This window comes from Phyllobates terribilis, unplaced genomic scaffold (assembly GCF_046119375.1).
Source record: "Phyllobates terribilis strain yellow unplaced genomic scaffold, ASM4611937v1 Scaffold_4__5_contigs__length_816908805, whole genome shotgun sequence".
Taxonomy (NCBI): domain Eukaryota; kingdom Metazoa; phylum Chordata; class Amphibia; order Anura; family Dendrobatidae; genus Phyllobates; species Phyllobates terribilis.
The window spans coordinates 478516692-478527598 of NW_027362764.1; the positions used below are offsets into that span (position 1 = coordinate 478516692).

The window sequence follows — 10907 nt, forward strand, 5'->3', positions numbered from 1 at the left end:
GGGAGTGAGTGTACAGCGCCGTGCTCGCTGCTGCCTGTGGGGAGTGAGTGTACAGCGCCGTGCTCGCTGCTGCCTGTGGGGAGTGAGTGTACAGCGCCGTTCTTCCTGCTGCCTGTGGGGAGTGAGTGTACAGCGCCGTGCTCGCTGCTGCCTGTGGGGAGTGAGTGTACAGCGCCGTGCTTCCTGCTGCCTGTGCCGGGGAGGCGCCTGTGGCCGTCATTGCGGGCGGGGCGGAGGGAGGACGCTTCCTGCCTGTTGCTGGAGGAAGTTTCTCTCCTCCTCAGTGCATGCCGCCGTGCACGGAGTCTGTGGCCGCCGGGGGGCGGAGCGGGATGGGAGCCCCGGCTGCTCCCAGCATATAGCCCCGTTAGCGCAGCAGTGAGGGCTGTGGCGGGCTGCTCTCACCTCCGGGCACTATAACACACATGTGCACAATGGAGCTGCAGAGCCTGCGCCCGCCGAACGAGCTGCCCGCGGAGGAGGACATTGCTGCCTATGAGCCGAGTCCTCACACAGGACGTAACGGGGAAGCAGAGCACCAACCGGGGACGCCACGGGACTGGACAGGGACTATGACCGACCATGCTTGGGAGGAGGATGGAGCCCTGACGGTACAGGAGTCCGGGGAGTGTGACCTGCGCTCTCTGCCCACTATTCCCGTGGAGGAGCAGGGGGAGCTCCTGAGGAGACTGAGCGCCCTGCACCTGGCGGAGCGGGCGGTGCCGGCCCTGCGGGGACCCCGGTACAGTGAGGAGGGCAGGTCTGTGCGCAGCCGCATAGACGCCAGGTACCCGGAGCCCCTGAGCACGGAGGAGTCTCCCCGCAGGAGGGCGCGCTCCCTGCCATGGAACCCCATCCCGGAGGCGGAGGACGAGGACGACTCCCTCATGTGCTGCTGTAAGCTGAAGAAGAAGGTGCAGTTCGCGGACTCGCTGGGCTTGTGTCTGGCCAGTGTCAAGCACTTCCTGCCCTCTGATGAGCCGCTGGTGCCCCCGGCTGTACTGGCCAGGCTGCAGAGCTACCCCCCGGCCGTGCCTGAGCTCCAGCTGGTGGAGGACATGGCCATGTCGGAGGGTCCGGTCCCTGCGGAGCTGCTGGCCAGGCTGGATGAGCAGGGGGTGTGCCTGGAGCAGGTGTCCGCCTCCGCCTGGGGGGTGATCGGGTACGTCCTGGTAAAGGACCCTGGAGACAGTGCCCAGGTGAAGATCCGCTACACCTTTAATGAGTGGTTGTCTTTCCTGGACTGCCCAGCATCTGCCCCCCAGCAGAGCCCTGCCCCGGGCACCCAGCGCTTCCACTTTAACCTGTGTTACCCACCTTCTACCTCGCTGATACACTTTGCCATATGTTTCACCACCAGTCATGGGCAGGAGATCTGGGACAACAACCAAGGAGTGAACTACACTGTGAGCTGCCATCAGACCTGGCTACCTGAGCTCCCGCCCTGCAGCCCAGGCCAGGAGGAGGCTGGTGGCTACCAGCAGTGGTAGTGATGGCACCTGCAGCACGGACACTTGATTCTGAAAGGGTTAATGGGTCACTAATAAGCACAATGGCACCGGTCAGCTGAAGGGCACCTTATCCACATTTGGGCTGGCAGATGCTTGTACCTCTCACCCTGATCAGAAATACTGAACTGTCTAATGGAGAAATGTCCCTCTTCTTCCTGGCAATCCTTCCTACAGTTGTGAACGTGACCACACAATCTAGTTCTCTAGTAGCCCCCCAGGAATATAATATATACATATATACCCTGCATTCTCCCACCTGCCGGCTTCAGAGGTGGAAGTACCATGACCTTATCTATGGAGGTCAGAAGGACATTGTATTCAGTAGGTTTACATGTAATATCACTGCGTAGGACGGGGTTAATTCCCACTACTGATGAAATTGCACCGTAATCTGTAAATTACCTGCTGACAACGGGGGCATTTATGGACCATGATGGAATGCGCTGGGTGATGGCACTTATCAACGTTTCCCCTTTGCTTCTAAATGGGATAATGTGAAATAGATCAGGTTTTTTATTTGCCTTCTATCAAAAATCCTCCTTACAATAATAGACTGATAATGAATATTAATCTCTGTGTATGAATACGGGTCTGTGGGAATGATGGCCAACGTTACCACTCACACAGGGGCCTCACTCAGCTTTCCTGGGTTCTTGAGGAATGATGCAGCCTAGTTATGCTGCAGTGTGGGTAGAAGGATCCATAACTTTAGATACGTTTGCCACTAAGGTCATGGAAAAGCTGGATGACACTGAGCTGTTCTGGCAGCCATATATGCTCTTACTCTGCTTTCCCAGGAATGGACATAGTCAAGGCGATGTGCACTGGCTCAGGACAATAGTTAACATACAATTAATGGCGCACTGCAACCTGTGGTACTACAAGTCTAAGATATTATAGGCTGCTGCTGTATGCTGGGACTTGTAGTGCCACAGCAGCTCAGGCATCAGAGCTTGCAGATCAGGGCAGGGATGTAGAATGTTTGCTAGGTGGGAATGGCCGTTGGCACTTTTCTTGGCCACTGTGATATATATGAGAGGCTTGCACAGTTTTGTATGAGTGCACTTTACAGCACTGCACTTTACAGCATTTCTTTAATCTATGCACTTTCCTATTTTTTACATGATTAAAGTCCTGCTTCTCCTGCAACATTGTACGGTTTGTCTGTTTAATAGGACATGAGGCCAAGTTTTATCAATTTACCCCTTGTTTTCTCTAAATATGACACTGCTCCAGTCTTACAGTATGTGTTTGTATAAAAAGCAAAGTTGGGCAAGCGGTAACTATTTACAGTCTCCAGTGCTGCACTCCATAAAGCTGCCAAGTGTTCATTACTAAATCATGACTTGTAGTGCCTCTTGTCTCCCAGTTCCAAAACACGACAATATAATCTGCAACTTTTAACTTTATGGCTTTTGCTGTGTCAAGGTCAGCCAGGTCTGTAGACCTATTCTGCCTTTATGAATGGATTATATAAGGAATTATGGAACATCCACTGTAAAGAATATTACAAGTCTCTTCAGAGACCCATGTCCTATATTATTTCACTGCATCTGGTCACTATTTGGCAAGTAATCTGAAGTTTTCATATAAAAGTGTTTCTCAACTCCAGTCCTCAGGACCCCACAACAGGCCATGTTTTCAGGATTTCCTAAGTATTGCACAGGTGATGGAATTATTATCAAGGCTTCAAAAAATGACCCAGGTTCTCTCACCTGTTCAATACTAAGGAGATTCTGAAAACCTGATCTGTTGTGGGGTCCTGAGGACTGGAGTTGAGAAACACTGATATAAAAGGTCTGCATCGGTGGAGGTATATATTATGTTCTGCAGCAGCTGAGTGTGTTATGCTTTTCTGCTGCAGTAGTAAAGGGGTTATCCACTACTAGGACAACCACTTCTTAAAATAAATGTTCAGCCACGCTAAAATAAAAAAAACCTATACTCCCCTCCAGTGCCGGCTCCGTTCCAGCGGTGTTGACACTATCCGTCCCGGGGCTGTGAAGTGGTGGAATGACATGTGATGCCAAATCACCGCTGGCATCACTGTGTCCGCCATCAGACAAACTGAACATGAAGAGGAAGCCAGGGCTGCAGCTGTTCCAGAACTTACACTTCATGTTCAGTTTGTCCGAAGGCGAGGACAGTGACGCCAGAGCTGATTGGGCGCCAGGCTCACGTGTCATTCCACCGTGTCACAGCCCCGGGACCGTGAGTGCCGACACTGCTAGAATGGAGCTGGCACGGGAGGTGAGGATAGGTTTTTTCGTTTGTTTGGTTTTTTTTTATTTATATCGGGACCAAACATTTAGTTTTAGAAGGTGTTGTCTTAGTAGTGGACAACCCCTTTAAACTGTATAATGTACACGTTTGTTGATATGGAACTTTTGTCTTTTTAAATTGGAGAGCACTACAGGTCAATCAATGTGGTTGGTTCAGACGAAGGGGCTTTCTACAAAAGCAATGTGGAGGAAGATACAGGTGCATCTCACTAAATTAGAATTTCATTAAAAAGTTATTTCAGTTCTTCAATACAAACAGTGAAACTCATATATTATATAGAGTCATTACAAACAAAGTGATCTATTTCAAGTGTTTATTTCTGTTAATGTTGATGATTATGGCTTACAGCCAATGAAAACACAAGTCATTATCTCAGTAAATTAGAATACTTTATAACAGCTTGAAAAATTTTTTTAAAATCCAAAATGTTGGCCTACTGAAATGTATGTTCAGTAAATGCACTCAGTACTTGGTCGGCTCCTTTTGCATCAATTACTGCATCAATGTGGCGTGGCATGGAGGCGATCAGCCTGTGGCACTGCTGAGGTGTTATGGAAGCCCAGGTTGCTTTGATAGCAGCTTTCAGCTCGTCTGCATTGTTGGGTCTTGTGTCTCTCATCTTCCTCTTGACAATACCCCATAGATTCTCTATGGGATTAAGGTCAGGCGAGTTTTCTGGCCAATCAAGCACAGTGATACTGTTGTTTTTCAACCAGGTATTGGTACTTTTGGCAGTGTGGACAGGTGCCAAGTCCTGCTGGAGAATGAAATTTCCATCTCTAAAAAGCTTGTCGGCAGAGGGAAGCATGAAGTCCTCTAAAATGTCCTGGTAGACGGCTGCGCTGACTTTGGTCTTGATAAAAAGAAAACTGTGGACCTACACCAGCAGATGACATGGCTCTCCAAACCATCACTGACCTCAATTTGCTTGGATTGTGGCCTCTCCACTCTTCCTCCAGACTCTGGGACCTTGTGGAGTGTGTCACTGACTGCCTTCTGAACATCAGTCAAGTCAGCAGTCTTCCCCATGATTGTGGAGCCTACTGAAACAGACTAAGGGACCTTTTTAAATGCTTAGGAAGCCTTTGCAGATGTTTTTTAATTATTTTAATTTACTGAGATAATGACGACAGAGGTAAATACTTGAAATAGATCACTGTTTGTAATGACTATATAATGAGTTTCACTTTTTGTATTAAAGAACTGAAATAAATAAAAAAAATTATATTCTAATTTAGTGAGATGCACCATTCATCCATAAATAATCATGATTCTGACAACCTCTTCTTAATCACTGTTTCCACCAAGCCAAATAATATTTATACTCCCCTCCGCTGCAGGCGCCGTTCCACTTGCTCTCCCTGGAGCTTGTGTGACCTAACAATGGTGGAAACATAGTGATTGAGAAGGGGTTATCTGAATAATGGACAACCCCTTTAAGATCCATCTACATTTCTGGGCTCTGTGATTCAGCAGTTAATAGACACGTTGTAGTGTATGGCCTTTTTTACGTGTCCGACTTCTTTACGGACTGCAAAATAAAAAAAAGTAATTACACTGATTTGTGGACAAAATGTGCCCATTCAATGCAATGGGTCTGCCAAAAAACAAATGTGTGCTGTACATATTTCACTAGTTGTGAGAAGCTTAGGAATTATTTTTTTTTTTAAACAAGAAAAATGAATGACAATGATGGTAAAAGAGGACACACAAACCCAAAAATGATTGAACGTCAAATCCGGCACATTGATAAAAATTAGTGTGTTTTTTTTTCTCTTTGCATACAGAATTTTTTTTTTTTTTTTTTTTGCCATAGGAATATCCCTTTAAGTCTGAATTCTCAAGATCCTATCCAAATATGTACTAGGTGCAATCATAATAGCTGCAATTAGAATTGTAGTATAATTCTTCGAATTCGCTAGATCACTTGCCCCATGTGCAGGGCATTGCAGTAGCTTAGGTATCCATGATTACAACTACTCGTATAGTGACCGCTGTTAGTGGTTGTAACCATGGATACCTAAGCTACTGCAATGCCCTGCACATGGGGCAAGTGATATAGTGAATTAGAAGAATTATACTACAATTCTAATTGGAGATATTTGCTAATATTCTTGCATCTACTACATATTGGGATAGGATCTTAAAGATCCTATCCCCTTTAAGGCCACATTCACGCATTCAGTATTTGGTCAGTATTTTACATCAGTATTTGTAAGCCAAAACCAGGAGTGGGTGATAAATACAGAAGTGGTGACATGTTTCTATTATACTTTTTTTCTGATTGTTCAACTCCTGAATTTGGCTTACAAATACTAAGGTAAAAAACTCACCAAATACTGAACATGTGAACACAACCTAAGGGGCATTTCGATCTCCGAAGAATACACCTTTTTAAAGGGGGTTTTTCCACTCATTTAAGTTAAGAGTGTAGAGATGGTTATATAAGAGACGAACAAGCCGTTCTCACTGTCTCCACAGGACAGGAAGTGATGATCACCAGTGACCAGACCGCTGAGGCCACTTTTTGACTGTGTGGTCAGGTGATGGTTACCACTTCACGTTTGGAGCATGAACTTGATTCCATTGGTAAATATGACTTGTTGATTTCTTTTATAATCACTCATTTAGACGAGCCGATAATCTGATGTGAATGTTTGCTAGAAGATTCCTTCTCAATTTAGCATCTTGCTTAAGTAGGCTGGAAATCACCTGATAAATGAACCAAACACTTGTTCAAGTGATTGGATCATTCATTCCAGCATTAAAATCATGTTTTCACAGCATATAGTTCTGTGTAAACAAAAGATTTGCTTCCAAAAACATACTTTCTGTTCACAGAACGATCGTATTAATGATCGTTCCTTGTACCTAGTATTCTAGTTGGCCTGTATAAACGGGGATCTACTTGTAGACAGCTGATCCTCAGTTAACTTTCAATTTCACTATTGGCATTGACGACCCTTTAAGCGGCCGTTATAGGTTACCTTCTCCTGGTCAGTAATGAGGCAGAATGTCTTCTGGATAGTAAGAATATTTTCTCTTTTGGAGCGTAGTAGTAGTAGCGTTTCTCTCTAAAGCACTGATTGACCTAATAACTTACTGCTAGAAGGGGAGAGCGCAGTCCTGAAGCAATGGAGGGTTTACATTTCTTCATCTTCTGACAATTGTTGTAATTGGCACCTTTTATGGAGGAGCTGTTCATGTCAGACTAGGTGGCGCAGAAATGTATATCGCTCACTTACATAACGTGAATTACAGACGGCAAATGTGGCCATGTAAACAAGATCAGCCAGAGCATCAAATTCTCCTGCCTCTCTCAGAAGTTTATGTAGAATTTCCATTTTTTGCAGAAGATCATATTTTTACTAGAATCATTTTCAGATTTAATGTAAATTATTGATTAAAGGGGTTGATCGCTTCTGGGCAAACCTTTCTTAATTCTTTTTCACCTTCCCACATTAGGATGTCATGGCTTTACCGTGACAGAGGGGCCAGAAGACCGCAGCATCTGATTTCACGTACTCCTGCACTGATCAGAAGCACTTCTTCATATTAAACCTTGTAGGTTTCTATTAACAGTGCAGGGGTTCAGCTTGTAGTCTCTGAAGCTTCTCTGCTTGGATGATCTCAGATGTTCAGTATTGTACTCTCCTCTGGCAATCTGGATTGCCAGTGTTAGTTCCTCATCCTTCCTGGTGTGGGGTGTAGATGTCGATTGTTGGTAGAGGTGTCTAGAGTGTTGATCAGTGACACTTGCTTGGTGCTTCTGCTGTGTGCTAATCCTCATCCTCTCCTATTCATTTTCCCTTCCTTTTCTCCCCAGTGTTCCTCGAGTGCATATTGGTATTTTCATTTATCTCTGTACATCCTCCCTTGTTAGTCTGGTTTGTGTATTTACATATACTATTCCTCCCTACTTCCCTGGGTGAGGAAGGGGGACAGATAGAGAGCTGATTCAGTATGTGGCCCCAGCATCTTCACCATCAGAAGTAATTGGGGAGCAGGGATGGCTAGGGCACCCCTAGCGTTGGGGACAGGAAAGGAGCCCATGGCCCCATGTTATCAGACAACAGAATCTTGACCATAACATTCTGGGAAGGGGCCTGCATGCATGGAGTGGGTCTTAGAAGCTGAGCTCTCTGTACATGTGGCTATATTCTGTCTCTTAGCTGGTGCTTCAGCCACAGCTATTAACCATTTAGATGCCACTGTCAATCTATGACAGAAGTATTTTAATGGAACGTGAGCATCATACCCCCCGCAATGCAATCGCGTGGGACCAATGGTTTGTCTTGGCAGCCTGGGGCTTGTTGAACGCCTCAGTCACTGCTCTCTTGGTACTCCAGTGAAACTCATCCACAGGCTAAACTCCAAAGGAGGCCATGATTTTCACTATATACTACTACAATTTAGTGCTATTAAAATATATATAGTAAAAGTGACTGCATGATCACAGGTTTAAGCCCCTAAGAGGACACAAAAATAATGTAAATTAAAGTATATATATAAAATTCAAATCCTACTCCTTTTCCCCCATTAAAAAATAAAGAAAAAAAGTTGTATTTCCACATCTGTAAAAGTCTGATCTATCAAAATATAGAATTCACCTTTTATGGTAAACACAGTAAAGAGGGAAAAAATCAAAATGCCAGAATTGAGATTTGGTCACCTCGCTTCCCTAAAAAAAAAAGTGATCAAAATGTTGTAAGCTCCCCAAATAATTGTAAATAAAAGTCAGCTTACCATGTGAAAAACAAGCCCTCATTCCACTTCAGAGAAATAAAAATGTTGCAAGTCTTGAAAAACAATGACGGCAAAAAAAATTATTTTTTTTTTGTCACAATTCTGAATTGTTTTTTTGTCCATCACTTGAAAAAAATTCATGGAAATTTGGGGTCTCTGTAATCTGACTGACATGGATAATCATGTTTCATTTTTACCATACAATGAATGCTGTAAGAACAATAACAGACTTTTTTTTTCACCATTTAATCCCAGTTGGAAATTTTTTCCCAGTTTCCAGTACATTATATGGCAAAGTGAATGATTGTCATTCAAGAGTAAAACCCGTCCTGCAAAAACAAGCCCTCTTATATCCTTGATGACAAAACGAAAGATTCCCTGGTCTTTAAGGGTTGAAAAGGATCTGTTACTTTCCATAAATACCTATTCATATAAATCCATAAATGTATGTAATGGTTTTTATCTAGTGTAAATGCTATTGTTCTGATCCTGGCGGTGTTATTTTGTTCCTTCATGTCTATTCCTGAGTCATGTCCCCTCTTCTTTTTAATATAAATCTTGTTTTGTTTTTTTTAAGGCCCTTCTCCAGTTGGAGTGGTGCCACCAATGTAAGTTCCCTGACCCTAGTATACACTGCTCAAAAAAAATAAAGGGAACACTAAAATATCACATCCTAGATCTCACTGAATGAAATATTCCAGTTGCAAATCTTTATTCATTACATAGTGGAATGGGTTGAAAACAATGAAACCTAAAAATGATCAATGTAAATCAAAATTAATATCCCATGGAGGTCTAGATTTGGAATGATACTCAAAATCAAAGTGTAAAAGCAAATAACAGGCTGATCCAACATCAGTGGAACTGCTTGAAAGACAAGGAAATGATGCTCAATAGTGTGTGGCTTCCACTTGCCTGTATGACCTCCCTACAACGCCTGGGCATGCTTCTGATGAGGCCGCAGATGTTCTCCTGAGCGATCTCCTCCCAGACCTGGATTAAAGCATCAGTCAACTCCTGGACAGTCTGTGGTGCAACGTGACGTTGGGTGTATGGAACGCGGTATGAAGTCTCAGATGTGCTCAATTGGATTCAGGTCTGGGGAATGGGCAGTCCAGTCCATAGCAACAATGCCTGGCTGCTGACACACTCCAGCCACATAAGGCCTAGCATTGTCATGCATATGCTCTCACTATGGGTCTGAGGATCCAATCCCTGTACCTAATGGCAGTCAGAGTACCTCTGGCTAGAACATGGAAGGCTGTTTGGCCCTCCAAAGAAATGCCTCCCCACACCATTAATGACCCACTGCCAAATCATTCATGCTAGAGGATATTGTAGGCAGCAGAAGAGCACAGGGCGCCAATGTCGAATCTGCCAATCTTGGTGTTCTCTGGCAAATGCCAATCGCCCTGCACGTTGTTGGGCTGTAAGCCCAACACTCACTTGTGGCGGTCGGACCCTCATTCCACCCTCATGGAGTCTGTTTATGACAGTCTGAGCAGACAGATGGATATTAGTGGCCTCCTGGAGGTCATTTTGCAGGGCTCTTGCACAAAGGCGGAGGTAGCGGTCCTGCTGCTGCTTTGTTGCCCTCCTACGGCCCCCTTCACATCTCATGGTATTGGCTACATGCTCTGGACACTGTGCTAACAGACACAGCTACCCTTCTTGCCACAACTCGCATTGATGTGCCATCCTGGATGAGCTGCACTACCTGAGCAACTTCTGTTGGTTGTACTGTAGACACCGCCTCATGCTACTGTACCTCTAGTGGTGAGAGCAATGACAAAATGCAAAAGTGACGAAAACAGTCAAAAAGGATGAGAACAGAGAAATGGTCTGTGTTCACCACCTGCAAAACTACTGCTTTAAAGGGGTTGCTTGCTAATTGCCTATCATTTCTACCTGTTGTCTGTTCCATTTGCACAACAGCAGGAGAAATTGATTCACAATCAGTGTTGCTTCATTACTGGACAGGTTGATTTCACAGAAGTGTGATTGACCTGGAGTTACATTGTGTTGTTTAAGTGTTCCCTTTATTTTTTTTTAGAAGTGTAGTTACCAGCCACTATCTTCTGCTCTTCCCTGCTCCACTCCTGTCCCGATCTGCCATCTTGTTTGTGACCACAACTTCTGACTGACCGTAAGTCAGAGGTAATGGACACATGGTCTTAGTATAAGTCTGAGAGCCTTGTTCTGGCCTCATTTTGGCTCTCATAGACTTACATTGAGTAGTGACTTCTGGTTCTCCCAGCAAACACTGGCCACAACCTGATGAAGACAAATGGAGCGGTGCCGCTACCAGACTAAGATGGTGGCTTTTAGGTATATTGCTAGGGGCACAGAACTTACATTAGTGACACC

The 10907-nt window shown here is 44.7% G+C and overlaps 1 protein-coding gene across 1 annotated transcript; it reads left to right on the top strand.

Annotated features, from left to right (window-relative positions):
* Positions 1-229: 229 nt before the first annotated feature.
* On the top strand, positions 230-2660 carry PPP1R3G (protein phosphatase 1 regulatory subunit 3G). The gene has a single exon (XM_073678717.1). The coding sequence runs from the start codon at positions 426-428 to the stop codon at positions 1488-1490; it is 1065 nt and encodes a 354-aa protein (XP_073534818.1). The 5' UTR covers positions 230-425; the 3' UTR covers positions 1491-2660.
* Positions 2661-10907: the final 8247 nt, after the last annotated feature.

Bases quoted from the DNA above. Each gene is read 5' to 3' on its own strand.
- PPP1R3G (XM_073678717.1), top strand. From the start codon at position 426: ATGTGCACAATGGAGCTGCAGAGCCTGCGCCCGCCGAACGAGCTGCCC.